This window comes from Struthio camelus, chromosome 18, assembly GCF_040807025.1.
Source record: "Struthio camelus isolate bStrCam1 chromosome 18, bStrCam1.hap1, whole genome shotgun sequence".
In the NCBI taxonomy this organism is placed as follows: Eukaryota; Metazoa; Chordata; class Aves; order Struthioniformes; family Struthionidae; genus Struthio; species Struthio camelus.
The window spans coordinates 1,240,610-1,265,812 of NC_090959.1; the positions used below are offsets into that span (position 1 = coordinate 1,240,610).

A 25,203-nucleotide genomic window follows, 5' to 3' on the forward strand; every position below is an offset into this window, starting at 1 on the left:
GCTTTGTGTGAAATGGTTTCCCAATAACTTACAAACATCTCAAAGTAAATAAGGCAGTGCAGTTCCAAAGAGGCTTTAAGTGGAAGAGGTAATATTCACTGCTCTGGCTGGAAAAGAGTTTTCAGTAAACTAGGTTTAAAAAGAGTACATCTACTGTGAATGGATAGATGAACTTTGTGCAGTCAGAACTCTGAATTTACAAACTACACAAGAAGCTGCAGAACAGAAGGCAGGTTTGCTTCAAAAAAAAAAAAACTCAAGTCATGTTTTTCTCTTCATCCTTCTCTTAAAGGCTACATAAAGGATTTTGTGTTTAATTCCAGCTTCTTCTTGCTAAGATGGAAATATAGGGAGATATTACTATCTCATGGCAATGCTCTGAACTTGCTCAGAACTAGAGGAACACAAAAGGAGACAGATTAAAAAACACTAGTTTCAAATGTTTATTCTCTAAACCTAGCAAATGTTCTAGTTTTTAGAAAAATGCAAATCCACAGGTGAAAAGCCAACTATTAATGACAGCATGCAGAATTCTCCCTCCTCATTCACTTTCCTTCAATTCAAATAACCAATATTCTCACAAACCATACCAAAGCAAAGCAAAAGTTACCTATCATAGCAGCTGCTCACCCTGACAGGTGATTTTTCCAAATATTTTAAGCTTTCAGGGGACAACAAGTTTACTTTATATATCCGTACCTTTGCATGTTGCAAAAGCAACAGTTTTTGCACTGTTCGACTGACACTTTCCCCCGTATTAAGCTTCACTTCACTGTACATTCACACTCCACTTCAATCGTACCTGAATCATGAAGTCATTTTCTTCTTCTACTTCACAAATACACCGAACAATCTCAAAATCACTTTCTTCAACTTCTTCGTCAGGGTTAGTGGTTACATCAACATCCTGACTGCAGTCATCATCACTCCAAAGCAAGCTATCCGCAGATGATTCACTCAGGGTGTCTTCCTCTGTACAAAAAGGAGTTAGATAAAATCCAGAGTAACTACAAAAAGGTCAAATAACTCAAGATTTCCATCCTGAATACGTAGACATCACTTCTATAAGTGTCAGTTCATTCTAATTTAAGGAATATCACAACAGCGGCTTAATGCTTACCGAACGTTACTACATAATTAAGTTTTATGTGCTCATTAATAGCGCCTTCAAAATATTCTGACTTTAACAGAATATTTGTTAACAGCTTAACAGCTTTTGTCACTAAAATTCTAATCTTGACATACAGTGCCTCAAAACAAAGGCAAAGTCTCTTTAGTAAAAAAGAATGAGATTTATAAATTCAAGATTTTTCTTTGTTTTTAATCCAGACTAGTTTCTGCAATTTGTATAGACTTGAGACTTGGTACTTTCTCAAGATGTAATGTCTCCATTACAGAAAAAGTCAAGAGCCTAACACAGAATTTAAACCCAGTTCAGAAACGACGACTTCTCCTTTAGATTCCTGTTGAGGATACATTCATCAATGCAGGAGTAGTGCATTGCCCAACGTATTCCATAAGAACGCTCCCCACGCTACCTAAAACGTCCAGGTGGAGCCTCTGTGGATTGACTAATACTGTCAACAAGATCTTTGCTGAACAACATACATACTTACCTTAATAATAATATTGCAATGTCTACACCTTCCCTTGGGGATGGAAGGGAAGGAGGAAGAAAAGGATTTCTAATTACTTGGGAAGTAAATCTAACATTTTTACCTTCCATTCTCCTCATGCCTATTAATCACTCTTGACTAGACTGTGGTCTCTGACCTGTACTGGGTAGTGCTACTTTGATCACTTAGCCCCTAAAACAAGACAATACAAGTTTGTGGCATTGGTTAGATCTTTCTGAGACACCTCTGTTCTCAATACATTTCAGGGACTGAGAACTCACCACGGTAGTTGATCTTTTGTGTTTAACATGACCCAAAGCCTAAATCTGCACGGGCCAAGAATCAGCATCAAGAAGATAAAGCTTTCTTGCTGGATTGAAAAGTCCTCTAGGAAGCTCCGGGAAGTCATCTGAGGAACTCTTATGCTTTCAAGGAGCTCGCATGTTTAGACTGTGTAAAACAGTTTTACTGCACTGTAAACATGATGTATTTGCTTTCTTAAATTAAAAATACACACCTGAAACAATGGTTCATGAGACTGATGTAGAATTATCTATTAAAAGTTTTATTCCACTTGTGAGACATGGCACTCTTTCCAGAAGGTTTCTGGAAGCAACAGGTTAAGCATGCTGTACCTTCATATATTGCAAGAGTTTCACTAATACTCATACCAAGTCTTATTTATCTAGGCACCGAATTGATTGTTAGCACAAGTTCTACAGAAACAAACAGCAAAGCAATCACAAAAGGGATAAAATAAAACTATTTCCAATGCTTTTTACCTCTTTTAAAGTCTATGAAATGAACCAACCACAAGAAACCTGAGCAACTGATGCAGTTACAAAACTATAGTTCAACAGTCTGTACGCTCCAAATCATGTGACTGACCAGACTCGTAGAATGTTTTAAGAAATTATCACCACATGCATTTTAGTAGTTAATGTTAATTCTGTTATGTGGAAAAAGGAATAAACTGAAGTATTTTGCCTAATATGAAACAATAAAAGAGCTGTATCCAAAAAAAAAAAATTGTTACCTACAACATATCTGTACAGTTAGGCATCCCTAAGTTCCCCATATATAACCAGCCTTTACACATTTCCCACTTCATTCAAATTTGTGAACTTCAAGAATAACAGAAAGAGTACAAAAATCTTTCTCTCCTTTTATTTGTACCCATTTGTGACAGTCAATATCAAGCTGTACCAAGACATTAAAACATTATGAAGGGTGGAACACAGCAGCCATATTTTATGTGAGCTGCTTATGAAATACTATGAAGAAATAAAAAATGGCTACTCAACAGCTTCGGACCATTATGAAGCTCAGAAAAACCATTATTATACCCATGTAAAATGCTGTACCTATACAACTACATGTAACCACATCCAGTGGTGTCTCAAACACAATGCATATTCTGTATAAAACAGAACATCTATTTTTAATTCTGAATGTATTCTTACTTCAAAGTAAACCTCAGGAAATATGACAATGTAATTACTGAAGTCTGAATGTTGTTACTATACAGTTAATGAAGAGCTGCAAAAAGGCGCAAAATGAGTTTCAGTTCTGATATATGAGAAACAAGTTCTTAAAAATTCTGTGGATGTAAAGTTAAAGCAAATAACAAAAAACCAGCAACGTCCTGTTCTGGCATATGAACTTGGTTATGCTTCTTCAGGTAGGGGAATGGAAACAAATGCAGTCCTGCTTAAGAACAGCCAAACTCATTTCTTAAGTACCAGTTTATATGTACTTGCTACAATAACAGTACAGCTCACGCATTTGCTGGTAATGAAACAGATAACTAGAAAACTGCAATGGAGAGTCATCTTACCATTTGTTTTTGATTTTCCTCTGTGCTGTCCAGAATCAGAACACTGCAGCAGTGTGCTTGGGTGGGCAGGTGATTTATTTGAAGAACTGTATTTTGTGACAACTGTTTTTTCAGGAGAAAGCTCCTGTGAAACATCTGTGCTTTCTTCGCTACCAGAGTATTCTGCAAAATTGTCAGAAGTGTTGTTATTAGAAGCTTGATCAAGGAAATACAGAAGGAAAAAAAAACACCGTCAGGCACGCACATAACAGGCATGTTTAATTCACTGAGGCAATCTCCACTTCAACATGCTGAGACTCGAGGACTTGACTATGCTGCTGAAAGACTTTTGTAAACTCTAGAGGAAAGTTATTGTCTGACCCAGAAAAAGCTTATGCAGTGCAGTCATCCCTCACTGCTAATATAAATGAGAAAGTGTTAAAGGACAGGTCACTTAAACCTAACGGAGTTTCAGGATGAGTATGTCTACAAACACATTCGCATTACAGGCACTTCTACATGAACACTGTTAGCTGGAGACCCCTCACATCTCATTATTAATCACACAGGCCTAACACATTCACTAATCTCAGACTACAAAGGGAAAGCTTTATTATTATTCACATAGGCCTAACATATTCACTAATCTCAGACTACAAAGGGAAAGCACCTCATCTTTCCAGAGGATCCCATTTTGTACACACTAGGAAAAAATGTACTAGGAAAAAAATGAAGAAAAGCCTCGATTATGAGTGTATGCAGAAAACACCTGTAAAAGGTCTTCTATGAAGTACCCTTTTGCCTTTGTGTTCTTGACTGTATGCAAGTTCAGATTGTCTTCAGTTATAAGCAGAATCCTCCAAAACTGTGATCTGGGAGAAGCCTTCAAAGTTTAGCCTAGACTAAATGATCACCTCCACAAGGGCAACATCAAAAACTCTGATGCAAAAACATAGGGTCAAAACAGCACATAAATTCCACAGAACAGAAGAGGCCAAAGTTCGAAGCAGCAGCCCAGAACCTAGGCAAAAGACACAACATTGACCTAGCCGTACTTGCTTGCATGCATTTCAAATTGTCCTGGTAAACAGAACCCTTTCAGGAGGGATGATATTTAAGAGGAAAGAAAACATTTCCAGCCCCAAGAATCACAGAGCCTCTCCACCACTGAGATTCAGAGAACTGAGATTTTGCCAATGCTAGCCTCAGGCACATTAAAGAGGATCTGTCAATAGCAAAAAAGCTGCAAGTCTAAATTAAAGAAAGAAGTCTGCTTGGAATGATTTGTCCCCAGAAAGGTGTTCAATCAGCACAGTTGATTATTTTACAAGAAAATCAAAACTGCCTGGGACGCAGGCCAGGGCAGCAATATCAGTGTGTTGCCCTGATATCACCTTGAAACTATTTTCTCACCTTCTTTTATTCCTACAGGAAAGAAACATTAATGCTTTCCCTCCCTGACCAGATATTCAGAAACACTTCGTCCAATTTCAAAGTGCAAAACTACCTCATATACTGAGAACATCTGCTATGCAGGGTACTCTGCGACAAGTCATGGGGATCTGCACCCCCTTTAACTTGGTAATATTTACATACAAGTAAGAAGTATATTTGCTAATGAAAAGTCACAGTTAAAAGATTGATTTTCCGTGGTGCCCACTGACAGGACAAGAGGCAACAGGCACAAACGGAAACACAGGAAGTTCCATCTAAACATGAGGAAAAACAACTTTGCTGTGAGGGTGACTGAGCCCTGGAACAGGCTGCTCAGCGAGGTTGTGGACTCTCCATCCTTGGAGATGTTCAAAAGCCATCTGGACATGATCCTGGGCAAGGTGCTCTAGGTGACCCTGCCTGAGCAGTGGGGTTGGACTAGATGACCTCGAGAGGTCCCTTCCAACCTCAATCCTTCTGCCATTCTGTGACATCCATTCTGTAGTTAAATTTATACTGTGTCATTATAAACACTACTAGCAGCAGCCATCCAGCATCAGTGATGCATCTCACCTACGAAGAAATTATCTTGCCAACCACAATTCAATCTTAACAAAATAACTAACAGATTAACTGCAGGAAACGGTTATCTGCAATGCCTGTTCTTAGAGTTTGGAACTGGATAACAAGCAAAACAAAATAACTAAGCTGTTTTCTTCTACAGAGTGAAAAAAGAGCTTTACCAGGTTTAATTTTCTTTCTCTTTTTTTTCTTTTTCTTTGACTTCGACCTTCCATAGTCTTTGGATTTTCTCTCTTTGTTCTTCTCCTGCTCTTTAACAGCTGAAATAAGACAAGATTCTGATTTAATTTTAAAGATATAGGCACATCTATTCATCTTAATTTTTTTTTAAACATTTTACACCAACTCACTACAAAAAACAAAACAAAACAAAAAGCCCTCCACTTTTTATTTGTAAAAATTCCCAACTTCCATTAATTGGAATGGTGGTCTTAGTTTAAGTGTTAATTTTGAATGTCCCATAACTACATTACAAAGAGTATGTAGGCAAAACCCACTGACATCAGTGGTTCTTTGCCCCACTTAGTATTAACATGGTAAGAGAGTTCCAGTCTTAAGAGATTATTTAAAAAAAAAACACTGAAGGATTTGTTAAACGTGTTTTCTAAGAAGATAATTGAGATTCAGCTGAACAGAAACACTTTCATTAGCATTGTGACATGTGTCTGACAAAAGAACAAACTCCCAACCTCCCAAACTGTAGCTCGGTTCTTCAGCCAGAGTATTTTCTTTCATCCAAAATGAAGTAACATAGAAACAACTGTTTTTGTTGGCAACACCTGCTGTTCTCTCCCCATCTATTTCCCAGCCTATTTTTACAGGAATGCAAACATCTTTATAATTTTTGAATGATATGGTGGTATTTTTCAGCCCAGTCTATCCTCAAAGCATGCTTCTAGCACATTTATCAAAGTACAATCTGACTGTCAGGCAACATGCCCAAACCCTTACTTTCTACCTCCTGTCTATTTGCTCAAAATTCTTGTCTTTTAGATTTAAGCCTCTGTAGCTGAATTTCTAGATACTTGTACAATACCTTAAAAACAACTATCTTGACTCAGCTGAGTCTACCAGGTGCAACCAAAAAAAAGTACTATGGAAGGATGCCTTGCATCTAAAAAGGGCTCTTCATTCAGTGCTTACCTGATTAAGCCACTCACAACGCCACTGAAGAAGCTATTTCAATTTCTGATTATTAGTATAAGGATAACCATCCAGAGACACTATACCGTCAGAAAATCCCTCCTACTCAAACCATCTAAAAACTCTAAATAATCTCTAACTGCTAATGCATACAGATACTGTTATTTGTTTCCTGAATACTTTCATGTTAACCTCCTTCACTATACCATTAGTAACCTACCTGAATCAAAATCTATGTCTCAAGAGAGCTTCAGCTCCTTGTCCTTGAATATCTCCTGACATGCCAAAAGAGGAACATAAATGGAACAATGAAGGCTGCTAAAACGCTGCACTGCCAGCAGCCACATTAACTGCTGACACTGACCATAGCCTGCTGTACAAATTATAAGTCCTTCAAAGACAGTATGACTGGCAGTTCAAGATAAACATGCCCCCTCCCAAAATGGGCTGCTGATTGAAGAAGAAAAAAAAAGAAGGGAGGGGGAAATAAGTAAATTGCAACTCAGATTTTCCAGATACATCTTACCGCTATTTACAAATTTTACTTTCCTTTGCCCTTTTCTCTCCTACTGTTCCAGTGGGGGCAGCATCCTCTGGGTACCGTTTCCTTCTCTGTACTCAGATACAGTGATGCAAATAAGTTCTGTCATTTAATTCTTCCAGTAGAAGGGCAAACGGAGAATATTTGAGATCAATGTGGATGGGAAAATTTTAATCTTTTCACTTTGCATGCTCAGATGATCTGAGATACATCCGAGTGCAGAATATGCTACTGTAATCACTATCATTATCTCTGTCATAAATATGACAAAAAATTGTTTTTGTCCCACACATTAGCTGCTCTCAAATTAGCTGATATGTCTTTTAAAAGCCTAAAAAGGGCCAAGCATTTGCAAGTTTCAGTGTGCAGCTGCTCTTAACTGTACAGTGCCATTAAAGCAGTTTCCCCCTCCCCTAAAAAAAAAAAAAAAAGATACACACACATAGAATAAGTATTACAAAGTATTACAAAACAGATCTTCCAAAAACCCCACACAGGAGCTGTATGCCTTATCGTACAAACGCATCACAATCACACCTTTAAAAGGATTTTTTTGCCAAAAGCATAAAACCCCCACGCCCTCCCACTATCCTTGAATGGCAGAGAAAGACTAATGAGAATCAGGATGAATACTCAGTCACATATTCCCTTCCCCCCACAAAAAAATGGAAGTTTATTCTCATATAAGAAATGCCCTATTGTTTCAGACCAGTGAAAACATACCAATGGATCTCACTCTCATTCATACCTTCCTTACAAAGGAAGACAGCAAAGGATGCCCAAGAATATATAAGTACTGGCTGACTATTTTGATCAACAGAACAATTAAGTGACAGGCAAGTAAGATGATCTCCTCAAGAAATGCTCGAGAGCACAGATCATCTCATTAGTAACTACAGATTTTTTTTTTTTTTTTTTACGTTTTCCTCCTCGCCATGGCTCAAATTCTCACCATGCATCTGAGCAAAAAAAAACGGTAATGTAGGAAGTAGCAAGGGAAAGTTACGTTTATATGTCTGTATGGCAGTTATCCACCTATATTACAATAGTGTCTCTGTAGTACATTGTGTCCCTGCTTTAGTATAAACAGGGTCACAGTCATGAATCAAACAGGTTCAAAGATTTTTAATAGCAAGGAATGTTGACTACTAGAAAAGTAAAACGTTATTAAAAACGTGAGAAGAGGTACAGAAACTAGTAGATAGAAACTAGGTCTTACTTTTTGCTTTTTTAAAGTTCACATTTCTCAGCAAATTCAGGAGTAGTTAAAACATTTAATGCTGGGAAAACTACAGACAACTGAAGAACAGACAGAACTAAGACACACGTGTCAAGCAAAAGAGCATGGAAAGATTCTTACCCATTTTAAATGTTTTAATACTTTTTACATCCTAAAAACATGATACACTGTAAGAAGGAAAGTCAACCCTGAACCAATTACAGCAAGAAAATTTAAAATTCACTATATCGATTCTTCATTTGAAACCACTGCAAAGAAATAGTGAAAAATACACCTTACAATTTTATATTGTACAACCATTAAAAACTGAATTATCTGAAAGAAGTAAAAGGTTTGTATCAATACTGATTGGCTCCTTACGATGCTTAAGACTTTTCCAAGAGCTCACTGCAAACTAAGAAGGCCTACCATTTTCAACTCTTTCTTTTTCTTGAGGCTTCCGGAGCGCTCTCGCTACGTGGTTCTCCTTGGTTTGTTCTCTAACAGAATGCCGGTGATTGTTTAATGCATTTACAGGAGTTGAAGTTCTTCTCTTTTCTATTTTTTCATCTCTATATGGGGTACGTCTTAAGGCTATGTGTAGAGGAGCATCTATAAAGAGAATACAGATGAGGTCCAAACTTTAAATAATTTCAAAACGCAAGACTACTTTGCCAACAACAGTTCTTTTTGCCTGTATGGAGTGCCTCTGATGAGATATACTGCTCAATTCATAATCCTAGCAACTTGACCATGGACAAGTTTAAGCAGTAGCTGATTTAAAGATCGTCTAAAACCTGTAGAGTTTTTTTTTTTTTTTTGAAAAAAGCACAAACAGAGGATAAAAATGCATTTCCCAGAAACCTTGTCCTCCAGACATAATGTAGGTTTAACATAAGAGGGAAAGAAGTAGTTCAGTTTGGCAGAAACACAGTCAGACTTTATTTTATAAATCAGAGCCTCATTTCTTTTTTCTTAACTAGTATGCAGAAACCACAGCCTGTTTTCAAAAGCATACTTTTAAATGAGGCTATTTCAAGCGGACTACAGAAGCCCTGCAGGTTTTAAACATGTACCACTGAAGCAACAGTTCAACTCACATTGAGATGCAAGAGTTCAGGATTACTAGCTAAAATTAAAAAAAAAGTAATACATAGACTTCGCTTCACCTAAGATGCCATTTACCATTTAATTAAACTTAAGCCAAATACTTCGCATCTTCTTAAGTGCCTTAAGGTTGTCTTCTAGCAGCTAGCAACTCCTTCTACAGAATTACTCCTGGACATGGCGAAAACACAGCTGAAAGTGACAGAAGCTAAGGTTGCATGACATGCAGGACAGCCAGACTAAATGAGGGAAGTACCTTGCCATTTTGGAATATGGCATCAAGTATCTTTGTTAATCAGACCCATAAGCTAAGCTGACATCTTGCTGACTTTCAGTAAAAAGGTACAGTTCTACTGTCATGATCCTCTCAAAAGTTCAATTGATGAAAGCCACTGAAAAGACTCCCTTCCTATCTGAAGACTTGTCTACTCAAAGGATTTTCACTTGGCCATCTCTAACTGCACCACCCTGAGCAGTAGCTAAAGACTACTGAAAACAGAAGGAAAAAGAATCCAAGATAGCATAGTTCAGGGAAGAAATGGAATCAAATACTATGGCCTGACAAAAATTTCAATTTGAAACTACAATGAAGTGCATTCAAACGTCTCAGTAGTGAACTCTCAGAATCAAGTGAATCTCTTCAGGCAAAAGAAACTCAAAGATCCAGAAATCTAAACACCATCAGATGACTTTCTCCCTGGTTCTCTCCCATCAGAGTTCAACCAGAACCTTAGGAAACGAAAAGGAGTCCTTTGTAATGATTTAAGTAACGAATTGGTTGACTCTAGTCACTTGCCCCAGTGCTTTTCAATGGCCACAACAGGAGAAAGAAATTTTACCAAAGCCCATTTCCACAGAAAGCTGTCTGATGAAGGCAGCTTTTGTCCAGTCAGGCAACTTACCACGGCCACATTGTGTCAATATGTCTAGTGGTTATCTTTTCCTTGAAATAGGCAGAAAGTTTTTAGCACCACAAACGTGGCTTCATAGGGTGGTTTCCCTTAAGATTTTTAAAAGCCCAGAATCAGAAGTCCATCTTATATACTGCAGAACCCTTGCGAATTAGTTTGGTGAGCTGACTGAAATCTGAGCTCTCTTTGAAGACGTTCTCTAGAAGCATCCATCCCACTAGAAGACATTTGACCACCAACAAACAGGAGAGAATATTATCACATCAGAACTCAACCGTTTAGGTTACTCCAGTAACCTCGGTTTATGCATTGCTTTGCAAGAGTCTCTCGGAGAAAAAGTCAAACATGCAACCATATCTGGAGCTTGGTTTAAAAAAAAAAAAAAATCTAATCTTCACCTGAAGGTCTGACCTGTCAAAGTCTTTCACCGTCTCCCTAAAGACCTTGTAGGATCTATCGGAATCTAAACGGAAAACAAAACATGCGCCGGATCCAAGTTGGATTTCTTCTTTATTCCTATATCATGATATCTAGAGAAGCAACTTTTCCACCGAGTATTAAGTTACACTGCTGTGCAAGTTCCCAGAGACAAATATGTGAATACATTCAGTCCCATAGGCCCCAGAAATACTATCAAATTGAAGCCTATAATCAGTCCAAAAGAAAGGATGCACCCTTTAGTGGCACTACTTGATGATAATCATTGCCTTGTCTGAGGTAGTTCTCATAAGTCCACCTTACTGAGGTTTGGAAGCTAACATTCTGAAGGCACTGAACCAACAGAAAGGTGAAAGAATGATTATATTCCAGACTGTAGCAGATTAAAGAACTTTCCCTGGGTGCTTATTTACTTCAAAAGAGCTGCAAGACTTAAGTAGTATGATTTCTCTACAGAGAAGTTTCAAAACCACAAAACAATCAACCATCCTTCATTAGATATCACTGTGTGCATAAGGCTTTCCATTTTCAACAGCACTAACTCCTGTTCTTGCAGGAAGAAGTATACAGAGGGTTGTGGGGTTTTTTCTTTTTTTTTTTCTTTTTTTCTTTTTTTCCTTTTTTAAAGCGGGGAGTCTATTTTTTGAGACTATTTCAGGACTTCCAAGATCAGTGTATTGAACAGGTATCAGTTCAAACTGTGACAAAACGTCTTCCCATGGCACACAATAGTTGAAAATTAAGATCTAAGTATTTCATAACAAGTTTGGGAACACCAATATCCTATCAAAATTTGTCACAAAGTAAAACTTTTGTGGCAGTACAGAGTGAGAAAACATATAAAGAAGAAAGAAAAACCCTCTCTATTATCTACCATTCTGCATGCTATAAGTTCCAAAAATAACAACAAAATAGCTCCTCAGGGAATCTAAAAGTTACACTAGAAAGAAATCCATACAAACCAGACAACTTTCATTTCGTCTCAACAACTGAACTCACTAATTCCAGACAATAACATTTGATTTAATGAAACCAGAACCCTGTGGCCATCTTGATCATACTGACCTTTCATAGATCACAAGGAATCATGTCTTCTTGTAGACTGAGACTTTGTGCACAGATTCATTAAAAAATAAAGTATGTCCAAGTAAAACAGGATCTGGAGACTCTACTGTTAGTTTACACGCCTTTGCAACACAGGCTGTTTTCACAGAGAGACTGAAAAGAAACCAGTTCAAGGTTGGTTTTCCTAGAGACATAAGCACCATGAGAACCACTCTCCTGTTGTGGAAACCAGATCCTTACCAGAAAATAATTCGGGTTCAGCTCCAGAAAAGAAAACTGTTGTAGACATCTCAACTGACAATCCCAGAATCAGAAGCCTCTCTATACTCTGCCATAAACAGCACATTTGACCTCAGATTGACAGAATGGTTTAGGTTGGAAGGGACCTCTGGAGATCATCTAGTCCAACCCCCCTGCTCAAGCTGGGTCATCTAGAGCACATTGCCCAGGATCACATCCGGACGGGTTTTGAATATCTCCAGCGAAGGAGACTCCACCACCTCTCTGGGCAACCTGTTCCACTGATCAGGCACCCTCACAGTCAAGAAGTTTTTTCTCAGGTTCAGACGGAACTTCCTGTGGTTCAGTTTGTGCCCGCTGCCTCTTGTCCTGTTGCTGGGCACCACGGAGAAGAGACTGGCCTCATCCTCTTGACACCCTCCCTTCACATACTTGTACACATTTATGAGATCGCCTCTCAGTCTTCTCTCCAGGCTGAACAGGCCCAGCTCTTGCAGTCTTTCTTCAGAGGAGAGGTGCTCCAGGCCCCTCATCATCTTGGTAGCCCTCCACCGGACTCTCCCCAGCAGTGCCATGTCTCTCTCGTCCTGGGGAGCCCAGAACTGGACACAGCACTCCAGGGGAGGCCTCCCCAGGGCTGAGGAGAGGGGCAGGATCACCTCCCTCGACCTGCTGGCCACACTCTGCCTCATGCACCCAAGGAGACCATTGGCCTTCTTGGCCACAAGGGCACACTGCTGCCTCATGTTTAACTTGTTGTCCACCAGCACTCCCAGGTCCTCCTCGGCAGAGCTGCTTGCCAGCAGGTCAACCCCCAGCCTGTACTGGTGCCTGGGGTTATTCCTGCCTAGGTGCAGGACCTTGCACTTGCCTGTGTTGAACTTCAGGAGGTTCCTCTCCGCCCAGCTCTCCAGCCTGTCCAGGTCCCTCTCAATGGCAGCACAGTCTTCTGGTGTGTCAGCCACTTCCCCCCAGTTTAGTATCATCAGCAAACTTGCTGAGGGTGCACTCTGTCCCTTCCTCCAGGTCATTGATGAATATATTGAACAAGACTGGACCCAGGACTGACCCCTGGGGGACACCACTAGCCACAGGCCTCCAACTGGACTCTGCGCCATTCACCACAACCCTCTGAGCTCGGCCATCCAGCCAGTCCTCAATCCACCTCACCCTCTCCACTCATCTAACCCATGCTTCCTGAGCTTACCTAGGAGGATGTGATGGGAGGCAGTGTCAGAAGCCTTGCTGAAGTCCAGGGAGACAACACCCACTGCTCTGCCCTCATCTCCCCAGCCAGTCATTCCGTCATAGAAGGCTATCAGATTGGTCAAGCATGATTCCCCTTTGGTGAATCCATGCTGACTACTCCTGATCACCTTCCTGTCCTCCAGATGCTTAGTGCTGACCTCCAGGAGGAGCTGTTCCATCACCTTTCCAGGGACGGAGGGGAGGCTGACAGGCCTGGAGTTTCCTGGCTCCTCCTTCTTGCCCTTTTGGAAGACTGGCGTGACATTGGCTTTCTTGCAGGCCTCAGGCACCTCTCCTGGTCTCCAGGACCTTTCCAAGAGGACGGAGAGTGGCCTAGCGATAACATCCGCCAGCTCCCTCAGCACTCGTGGGTGCATCCCATCAGGGCCCATGGATTTGTGGATGTCAAGTTTGGACAAAAGATCTCGAACCCGATCCTCCTCCACCAAGGGAGAGTCTTCCTTTCTCCAGCCTTCCTCTCTTGTCCCCAGGGTCTGGAATTGCTGAGGACTGGCCTTAGCAGTGAAGACGGAAGCAAAGGCAGCATTCAGTAACTCTGCCCTCTATGTATATCCTTTGTCACCAGGGCACCCACCCTGTTCAGCAGCAGGCCCACGTTTTCCCTAGTCTTCCTTTTGCTCTTGATGTATTTGAGGAAGCCCTTCTTGTTGTCCTTGACATCCCTTGCCAGGTTTCATTCCAACTGGGCCTTAGCCTTCCTTGCCGCATCCCTGCACACTCTGACAACGTCCCTGTATTCCTCCCAAGTGGCCTGTCCCCTCTTCCACATTCTGTGTACTTCCTTCTTCTGTTGGAGTTTTGCCAGGAGTTCCTGGCTCCTCCATGCACGTCTCCTGCCCGCTTTGCTGGATTTCTTACTCAGAGGGACGCACCGCTCTTGAGCCTGTGATACTTGAATATTAACCAGCTCTCTTGGACCCCTCCTCCTTCTAGGGCCCTAGCCCAGGAGATTCCCCTAAGCAGGTCCCTGAAGAGGCCAAAGTTGGCTCTCCTCAAGTCCAGGGTTGCAAGCCCCTGCTTCCTCCTCTTTGGATCCTGAACTCCACCATCTCATGGTCACTGCAGCCAAGGCTGCCCCCAACCTTCACCTCTCCAACTAGACCTTCTTTGCTTGTTAGTGCAAGGTCTAGCAGCGCACCTCTCGTCGTTGGCGTCTCCACCACCTGGGTCAAGAAGTTATCCTCAACGCTCTGCAGGAACCTCCTGGACTGTTTGTGCCTAGCTGTGCTGCCTTCCCAGCAGATGTCAGGGTGGTTGAAGTCCCCCATGAGAACCAGGGCCTGTGATCGTGAGGCTACTTCCAGCTGTCTGTAGAAGGCCTCATCAACGACTTCCTCTTCCTGATCAGGTGGCCTGTAGTAAACCCCCACCACTGTGTCACCCATGCTAGCCTGCCCTTTAAGCCTTACCCATAGGCTCTCCACTTGCTCTTCATCCACCCCAAGGCAGAGCTCCATACATTCTAGTTGCTCCCTCACATAAAGAGCAACTCCACCACCTCGCCTTCCTGGCCTGTCTTTCCTAACAAGCACGTAGCCATCCATGACCGCATTCCAGTCATGTGAACTGTCCCACCATGTCTCTGTAACTGCAATGAGATCATGGCCCTGCGACCGCACACAGATCTCTAACTCTTCCTGTTTATTCCCCATGCTGTGTGCATTGGTGTACAGGCATTTCAGAGAGCCAGTCAAGCATGCAAGCTTCCCGGGAGAGGTGCAAGAGGATCCTCCGTAGCCATGTTGCATGCTGTCTCCTCTGGCTGCATGCACCCGCTGGAGGCATCCTGACTTGAGCAGCGTTTTACTGACTACCCTGTCTCTGCACCACTCCCCTTCCCCCATCTTTCCTAGTTTAAAGCCCTCCTTACCAGGCTGGCCAACCAGATGGTCCTGTGAAATGCTCTCCACTGATGTGGTTCTTCTGAACCACAGAGGAACAGGCTTGTTCATTAACTGCCCACATCCTTTTTCCATACATACTGTGATGACTGGTTTTCCAAAACCTGGGAAAGTATCCTCTGCCATATAAAGAGCTGATCCAGAAGTAGTGACAATAATGTTGAAACTGTAACAAATACAGACCTTGAAACTATCTCAACCATGCAGAAACCACTAGGTCTAGTCAGGCAGAGCCTCAACAGGAATTTGGACTTAAACGCATCAGGAATCAGTGAGAGACAAGGCACAGCTTTCTGTTCAGTGGAACACAAAGGATGTCTGATCTCAGTTAAGAAAAGATTATCCAACCTCCACAGGAAGCAAAGAGGCTGAACTCTGAAATGTCCATTAGATAATATTCACCATCCACAGCTGCAAAATCATTTGCTGAGAAAATCCACTGATTATCTTTCAAGGATTGAAAGATCATATATCATCCTGACTTACAGCTACTGAATTCACCACTGTCATACTCCATAACTGAAATGGAGTATCTTGAGATAAGGCACAAATATGATTGGCAAGTTCTGCAGAACACTGCTTCCAAGGATGTTAATGCTGATCTTTGCCTATTCAGAAACTTGAATCCCTCTGTGCAGGTCAATCATGCACATTCTCCCTCTTAGCAAAGGGGCATCTATCAGTCATAATATTCAGAGGAACACAGGAACCCCACACAAGACTGCCCCGAAAACCACTATGCAGCGGACATTTACATGTTAAGAGCCGTCAGTTAACAACAGGATACCCTAGGTGTGTAAGTCAGAGCAAGTTTGCCATCCTGTTCCCTATGCATGCATAATTAGAATCTCATTGGTAACAGAAATAAAACCATTTTTGCTATACATGTATTCCTGCTATTAAGACACTTAAGCTATAACATGTCACATTAAGGCTAACTGAGTGAAGAATCACGTATAAAAATTTAAATCTGACAAAAGGCATGTTTCTTCTTTAAGTACCTTTTGTGGACTCCTCAGGAGCAGGAGACAGAATTTCTGCAGTCTCTGAATTCCATATCCCAGGTCTACTGTTCTTCCTTCCTCATGGCAAGGAGAAGGACAGACCTAAAGCAGGCAGGATCTTGCCAGACTGAGGTTGCCATTATATACCAGCATGCCAAAAAAACACAGTCCAGTAGTGCAAGGCATTTCTGAATTCTCAAAATCAGTTCTAATTTCCATTAGAGCAAGACTCCTCAGAGGAAGCGAACTACGTCCGAGGAGTGAAAGTACACCAACCGATGAAGTACCTGCCATTACAACAGTTACACTGAGGCCACTATCAACCCTGTCAGCATTACTGAATGGCAATTAACACTAGGTACATCAGCCACCTTAGCAAATGTTTTGATGGGATTCCCACACACGCTCCCCTTCTTGTCACTGTTCACATTTGATCAGATTAGAATTTTCTGATGAATCTTCAACATCTATGAAATATGATCCCTCAACAAGGCTTGAGGTGAGGTGCATCATCTGTTAAGCACCAAAATCAGCCACAAGTTCTTTGACTTTTAGATTTTAGAAAAGTGGTTCAACCAATCAACACTTGTCATGGCCAGCTGCAGTTAAAAACAAAAACACACACACACAAAAAAAACAACAACAAAACCACACCAGGATATCCCTGGCATGAGGGCATGAACTAAATTTTGTCAATCCTCCAAATGAGAAGGTTTTACTAAATGGAACAAGTAAAAACCACCAATTCAGAAAGACTCAAACTCAAGAAAGAGTCATACTTCAGATGTTCACCAAGTTACGAGAAGAAGATACAAAGGCTTCACAGATATTCCATGCTTCACGCCCTTGGAAAGGTCTAACTCAGGCCACAACAAACATCTCTGTTAAAAACATCATTATGCAGGCACTTCAAATATAACAGGATGGACTGACGCATCTGAAGAAGTAGTCATCTTTACAGGAAGTTATTTACAGTACGTGTTTGTAGGGCACAATCAAGGCAAGGGAAAATATACTTTATCCATATTAAACTAAATGATTGTGCAGACAAAACAAGGGCCACAGAAGGAAAATGCTTGTTTTATGGTTATGCATATTAATGCAGAATGCGGTTATACTCTTTTCTTTCACTGCAGCAAACACCAAGTTAACTTTGCTAAAAATTTTAACAGTAGTTATACCACATTCAATTTCCAGGTGCCTAATTTGAGGTAACATCTTAATTTGAATTGTCAAAAACCTGAAGAACTCCTTCCTGTAGCATGCACTTTGAGAAGCCATCTGCAGCCTACATTCAAAAAAGCTTGTTTTAATCTCATGGATCCACATAGATTTGTGCAGCTCTTGATTCTCCTCTTAGAGAGGGGGCAGATAGCCCTATAATGCACTTGCAGTGGTGCAAAGCAATCCAAGAGTTGAGAGTAGAAGTGCCTGCATCTCCTACTCCCCAAGGGGACACATAATCAATTCCCTTATTCTTTACAAAGGACAGGTCTGTTGGGGAAGGCCAAACAGCAGCAATCCTCATGGAGGTTAGTATTGCCAAACCGGGTATGGGAGAAGAGACAACAGAAGAGCTGTTTCATCATAATGATCTTCAACTTAAAGGAGGTATTGCCTGAATCTAACCAGTAGTCATGTAAGCCTGCACCACTCTGTTCAGACAAGTGGGGGGATCTCTAACCTACAAACTAAGTGATAGTATTTCTTTTCTCCCCTCTCCTTAAAAACATCTTTCTAAATTCTGTATTGTGTGTGTGTGTGTGTGTGTGTGTGTGTGTGTGTGTGTGTGTGTGTGTGTTTTTAAGTCAAATTTGCCACGGCTGAAGAAAGAGCCTGCCATGGAAACATAGGGGAGAGACAGGGCAACTTGGTTCCAAATTAACCTTGGTAGCTCAAAGTTTTGAAGGTAATGCCAAGGGAGAAAACTTGCAGTATGTGAACAGTTGTATCATCAGAGTCTCCACTCTAGCACAGAGTAACTCTACATCAATTTTTGTTCTTTCTTGCCTGCCACACCACAGTCAATGAAGATCACTTACACCTATCTTCTTTCCAATCTGTCAAAACTTTAATTTCAAAGAGTAAAAAAAACAAAAAAAACCCAAGTGTTTGCATATTAAGTCTAGTCAATAGTCCCACAAGCACTTTTTTTTTTTTTTAAATGCAGAAGCAGCAAATATTTCTAAAACTCCAGAACAAATTTGTGAAATAGAGGCCCTAAAGCCAGAGTATCTTCAAGTTTATGGAGAAAAAAAACCCCTCATTTCCACAGTCTTTTGTCAGATAGAAATTTTCTGCTAACTTTTCTTAAGCACTGAAAGGCTTTAGTTTTTGCACCTTATAGCAAAATATTTTAAGAATAGACATTTGCACAAAAACATGTTTTAATAGGTACATGTTGAATAGGACTTTTTTGTTAAGACTCACAAAAACAAATCAAAGATAAAAAGTAAATCCACCATGTATCATACTTAATTAGGCATTCGAAAGCCTGTACTCTCATTAAGCAGTACATCCCAAAACATCTTTTTAAAAAGATAACATAAAAATGTCCAGCAAGCATAGACAGAGTCTTGCTTACAGGCTATCTTCCAATATATGCCATTAAGAACAGAAGAGATCCTTGCAAAAGGACTGAGAAACAGAACACGATGCAACAGTATGAAAAGTTAAAATGAAAAGGTACATAAGCCAAAGGAGGTAGCCCTACTTTAGGATAACCTCTTTTCTACATCGTTTGAGGTACTAGTACAGCAAGAACTAGAAAAATTAAGAACACACTGAGTTAAAAACCAAATGACTCTTAATATCAGAGATGCGTGATTAACAGTGATGTACAATGACATTACCTTTTCTCATCAAGGAAAACCTTACGGTAGCTCTGCAACAGCAGGCTTTGACAGCGAAGGTGTCTTGCCTTCGCTCTCTTATGGTCCACCTTCCCCCCTCAATTCACTGTTTGATAGCTTTCAGCATAATCAAAAGGCTATTTTACAGAATTGAAACAGTTCAACTTAAAAGTCATCATTCACAAACTGAGGAAGAAAGGTGGGGGAAGGAGAGCATATAAGGAAATGCAATTACAACTCAACACCAAAAACAGTTACCTGCCAATGCAGTCAAGGTGATGACGTCAAACCAGTAGGGTGCACTTGGGGGAAAGGGTAGATGAAAGGGTCAAGATCTTGAATCACTAGTCAGTTCATACAAGATTGAATCACAGGAAAATAAATTCTCAAACTGAAATAATTAAGCAGCGTCACAAAAAGTAGATTAGAAATCTGTTAAGGAAAAGCACGTTGACAGGCAGGAAGCCTATTCTGATCCTGTGCAGTGTTAACAGCCATTCTGCATAAATCTGCTGGGCTCAGGTGCGTCTCCCTATGCGCTAAAGTTTCACTAAAGCTGCGTGCAAAGAATACTACACACAAGTTGGCGCTCCCTGACTCAGTTAAGGAAAATATGCCTCTGCTTAACCAAACTTTATGCCTCTGCACTATTTAAAGTTACAGAAGTGTCTGATATATAGAAGTTCACATGCAGAAGTAGGATTCTAAGTTACTCTATCTTGTTAGAAACATGCAGTAGCATCTCAAATGAAGAAAAATATTTGTTGGGCACGTTAGGAAGAGCAGATCAGACATGAAGCAAAGTAAGGCTAGGTATATTTTGCTATACTGACCTACAGCTCAGTGAACGATTCTGAAGTTCCTAAGTAATTATATAGAATATTAATGAAAGTTCAAATGCAAAAGACATTAAGAAAAAACAAGGGGGAGGGAATTCAGCAAAGCAGCAGCTGGATTTTTGTAAAATGGGCTCAATTAGAAGACAAAAGAGATAAATGCGACTATTCATACGGAGCTTCAGTACAAAGAGAAACTAGTCCACAGGACCAAAGCATGGATACGTGTTATCAGCAACAATGCTTAGTTCACAGGTAAGCCCAGATTGTGACTCCGATGTTATATAAGACACTAAGAAAGTATGCTCTTCAGAGAACGAAACTGAGAAGCAGAAGTTAACCAACACGATTCTGAAGGTTGCAAAGCAGTTATAATTTAAGAATTCTGCCCCCCCTCTTTTTTTTTTATTTTTTAAGCCACTGAGATTCTTTTCCTCATTTCCACTACCCATCAGCAGTATGAGGATCGTTCAACAAATTGCAACAGCTGTACTTGATAATCCTAGAATTTTTTTCCCCAGAGGTCCAGCAACAAGAACTGTAAATATCACAGAAATCTGTACTAGATTGCTAGCTGAATACTATCATGAAATCAGATCATGGAATGTGAAGACCAAGTAAGAAGTAAGACAAAAATGGAGTTACCCAGACAGATTCTTTAAATGATTTCCTCTGTCCTTTTTCTATTTGCTAAGCAAAACAAAAAGGTCAGAAACTCAAGAGATTACATAGTTTTGAAAAAGGAACAAAGTTTTAATACTTAAGTTATTACAAGGGTGTAAGAGAAGCTGCATAGTCAGTTCACTACAGAACATGATCTGTATTTCTAGATGAAGGAATCTCTTCAATTTTTACCTTTTCCAAAACAATCATAAACATATCATTATGTTTAAACATATCATTATGTTTCTCCTTCTCTACGAAGGAGTATGGAAGATACACGGAAGAAATATGGAAGATGAAGCCCTAAAGAGACTCCTTTGGCCTAAAAGGCATCAGAAGAAAACCGATTCCTGCTTTTCCCTGCTGGTCCTGCCTACTGATGTTTAAAAAAAATGAACAGTTCAGCAACATACTTACACATGGAACCAGCTGCAGTCCGTCCTCTTTTTGACCTTTCTTGATTAGCTCTTTCAGAAGCCAAAGAACTTCTGGTTTGAATATTTCTTTTTACTGGGTTCTGTTGTGATTCTGCAGCCTTCTCCACTCCATGAAAATATTTCATGTGATAATGCAATAACTTGGCTTTGCGGAAGGATTTTGAACAGTCCAAGAACTTGCATCTAAACTTGTGATCTTGATCAACAGTTGCAGCTTTTGATGCAAGAAAATCTGCTCTCCTACAAGGTTTTGTTACTGTAAGAACAAAACAGATAAATTCCCCCATGCATTTGCTATATTTAATCAAACAGTTACCTAAACTAAAAATAATAAATAAAAAAATTAATAAATAAGACATGCATAAGTTAAGTTAGCTATGAAACGCTAAAAATAAAATTCCAATGCTACATCTACCTTTAAGGTAAATAGCCCAAAGTAGGAGAAAACCCTGCCCTAGTGTGCTACAAGTTGATTGCCAGTGTTTCTCGATGTCAGCGTTTCTTATGAATGAATTACTGTCAAAAGACGACATTTTGCTTCATTAAGCCCTTTGGCCAACATCTAATATGACCACATATAGTGCTACCCATAGTACTAAGACTGTGAATTAAACGAAGACTGTGTATTTCACTAAACAGTTACTGAAGATAATATTTATTAAGTATTTTTAATTATCGACAGCTTTGGTGAGAACATTTTCCAGGAAAACCAGCTTTGCTTCTTTGCTTATAACTACTTTATTATCTGCTTTCTGGATGTCTTGTCCTATCATGAAAGTCTGATTACTTAAACAACAGGGTATTAGACAAGCATGTCAGAACTACCTTTTCCAAGTAAAATGAAAATCAACTGCAACTTTCAAGCAGCAATAGAAGAATGAAATGAAGCAAAAGGAAAGTTGCTTGCAACTGTTAAATCTCACAGGAGAGATTTTGTAATTAGGTAGTTTCTCAACAAAGGTGGCAAAAATGTCCTCAGACTCAAATGGAACAAAGTTAAGGCACTTATATCAGAGTATTGTAAGAGATCTAGACAATTATATATCACTAATTGCACTCAGCTTACCCTCCCCTGCCAAAATAAATAAATCAACAAATAGAGGAAAATGGAGTCATGAAAGGAGGTAAGTTTGATTTTAACAAAAAAAGGATTGTCTTTTTATTTGCTCTGCCAGCACTAAAATATTATTTCCAGTTTTACAAGAACTATCAAACTTGGAGGATTAAGAAAGAGGAAGTGTTTAATGGAAAGACCCAGACTTGGCAACAGTGATGCAAAATTAAGAAGTGTGCAGCACATTAATGAAAATTAGACTTTAAATTAGGAGTAGCTGAAAACAAAGAACACAAAAGGACTCAAACATAGACAACTGCAGTACAGATTTTCTGCAAGTTTATGTATGTAGGAATAGAGTAAATGCAAGGGTTAAAGATAGTGTCAAGATAATTTTGGTATAAGAGCACAGGCCAGCTTGTTCAGAAATTTTCAGCATGTAGCAACAACATTGGTGAATTCTACTGAGCTGCACAGTCGAAGGTTATGTCATAGAGAAGTAAAGCATCCTAGAAAACTGCACTCAAAATATACTCAGTTTTAACTTCTGTTATGTAAAAGACACAAAACTCCAAGTCATTCAAAAGAGAGGGGGAAAAAAAAAAGTAGTGGTACCACAGAGGCCATAATTACGCACACCAGGTTGTTTAAAAGACTACAGTTACATTTGAGAAAAAAATTATAAAAATGAAGACATTGTTTTGGGTGGTTCACAGGGAAAATGACAAGGAGAAAAGGGAGGAAGTTTTGGCATAGCTGTAGTTAGAACATCCTGACAGGGAAGTTGCTTCAAGTAATTTTGGTAATAAGATTGCAATAAACCTAGATGACTGACTGAATTGTGCTAGCAAAATGACAATCTGCTAATACTGAACTCTAAGTACATCACACTGCAGCAAAAATTGGGCTCATAAAGAATAAAATCTATTTCAGAAACGGTCAATGAAGTGGCTTGCGGGTTTAACATAAGCTAGCACAGAAAGGTTCTCTTGACTCTAATGCTTAAAAACCAGAACTCATGACAATGAGTTTGTCTCAGTTTAATAGTAACACGAAGATGGGAAAACATTCCTCAGTTGCAGCAAAAAGGGGCAACAGGGTCTGAAGTTTTATTCAAACAAACATTATAAAGATGACAAGGGAAACCATTATGCCCTCATACAACTGTCATGATGAGGCCCTGTCAGGAGTTCTGTATCCAAGCTCCAATAACAATTTCCTTCCATTAGGATGGACAAATCCTTGAGAAGATACAGGGAACAGCTTCTAATTGATCAGATACAAGTTAGAAGAGGTATCAGCTAAAGTTTAGAAACAAAGAGGCAAAGACACAGGGGAGGGGGAAGGAAAGAAGAGGAAAACTTTCTGCCATGTACTCAGATTAGAGTAATAAAAACAAACATTTGCACATGGTTCAGAACAAGGCTTAAATTGTTACCATTACCACCACATTTAGGGGCACTTTCCTTCTCCCCAAGTAACACACAATCAAATTCCCTGCTGCCAGAGAACAGTATAAAGCTGATGTGCAACTTTCCTACCCTGAAGAACCTCTGAAGAGTCCGAACTAAACTGAAAAAGGCTCTGAAGCTGACTAGTTACACAGACATTTAAAGGGGAAAACTTTCATCCTTACGCTTACATACAACTTTTGCTCACTAAACATGGTACCAAAAACAACCAATTTCTATGGAGCATAAGCAATTTTTGCTTTATTAGGACACAGTTTCAAATTTAGAGGCCCTCCACCTTTTCAGAGGAGCTAGCCGAGTAAGCTGAACGTGTCATGTTTTCTTTGGGTATAGAGGTAAGCTACTGATTAACCATCTGCTATTTCTTGAACATTTATAACCAAAATTTAAAATTCTTACCTGGTATACAATTAACTTACAACACTGATCACACAGACTCAAGGTCAACAACAGTTTCTTCTTTAACTTTCACTACAAAGTCCATTCTTTCCAATTTAGTAATCCCTATCTCACTTCTTCATTGCTCTATATTATGCAAAGGACAAGCTTCAGGTTAAGACTACGTTTAACAGTAACGTGTCACAATGCAGAAGACCGAATCCCCAAGAAATGATTATAACCAACAGAACACTGCTTTTTTTTTTCCAATTATTCTTTAATTTGATTGCTGCTGCAACTAGGTTTCTCAGAGGCACAAAAACATGATTTAAAGCCAGCCACTCCTGAGGAGGCCCCTGCACCCCACTGCTAAGCCATTCCAGAACACAAATAGTGCACTTAATTCTCTGCGCACACCCCCCCCCCCAAAATAAGAGTTTGTCTTGCTTCAGTTTCAAGCCATGAGATTTTGTTACGCAGTTGCCTTCTAGTGTATATTCTGCTCCTCACATAAGTATTAACAGATGACTAAATTATTCCTTCACTTCTTATTAAACTAAACAGATACAGCCTCTCACTATAACATGTTTTCTCCAGTGCTTCCATCCACATTATTTTTGAAATTCTTCTCTTTGCTACTGCTACCTTGCTTGAACTGCAAACTTAAAAAATAAAATAAATATGTATTCTGGAGGCAAGTGCACCATTCTGGATCACAATGACAAGATCTCCTAGCTGGCATTTTCATCTTTTCAAAGAAATGTGAAGTTGACCTGTTGGGCCTAACGTCACCTCTTCAGCAGAGTCTGTCTCAGCATCCTAAAAAAAACATTTCAGAGCCAGTACTTGCTTTGGAATACATCTATTCACAGAACAGTCCTCATTTTAAACATAATGTTATAGCTAGCCCAACTGACACTCCTTACGTCCAATACTTTGGATCACTTCACACTGCTAGGCTAGCTGCCTCATGAATACCTATTTCTGTTCGTCTCATCTGAAATTTTCACTTCAATTGCTTTTCTTCAGCTCACTAAATGGTCCTATTCACCATTTTAGCAACCGACGTTGCTCTCTTAGTTTTCCAAAACCTCAGGCTTTCATAATTTGAGTTGTGAAATAAAAAAAAAAACCTGGCCTAACTGATCTCCTCAAACTGCTTTAAATATGAACAACATCCAAGTACCTCCAGTGCATCCAAAATCCACTGAACTAACAAAAAGTA

At 39.9% G+C, this 25,203-nt stretch overlaps 1 protein-coding gene across 19 annotated transcripts in view; it reads right to left on the reverse strand.

The window, feature by feature from the left end:
- Positions 1-25,203, reverse strand: part of PHF20 (PHD finger protein 20) — an 81,414-nt gene that overhangs the window by 20,688 nt on the left and 35,523 nt on the right. For 10 of the 19 annotated variants that reach the window (XM_068912036.1, XM_068912024.1, XM_068912019.1 and 7 more), the window contains 5 exons: positions 21,055-21,330; positions 8,781-8,963; positions 5,610-5,708; positions 3,454-3,615; positions 803-972 (listed from right to left, as the gene is read on the reverse strand). In XM_068912036.1, coding sequence (XP_068768137.1) covers positions 803-972; positions 3,454-3,615; positions 5,610-5,708; positions 8,781-8,963; positions 21,055-21,330 — 890 coding nt within the window. The remainder of the gene's footprint in view (positions 1-802; positions 973-3,453; positions 3,616-5,609; positions 5,709-8,780; positions 8,964-21,054; positions 21,331-25,203) is intronic. The other 9 variants (XM_068912031.1, XM_068912038.1, XM_068912034.1 and 6 more) reach the window with 3 other exon arrangements.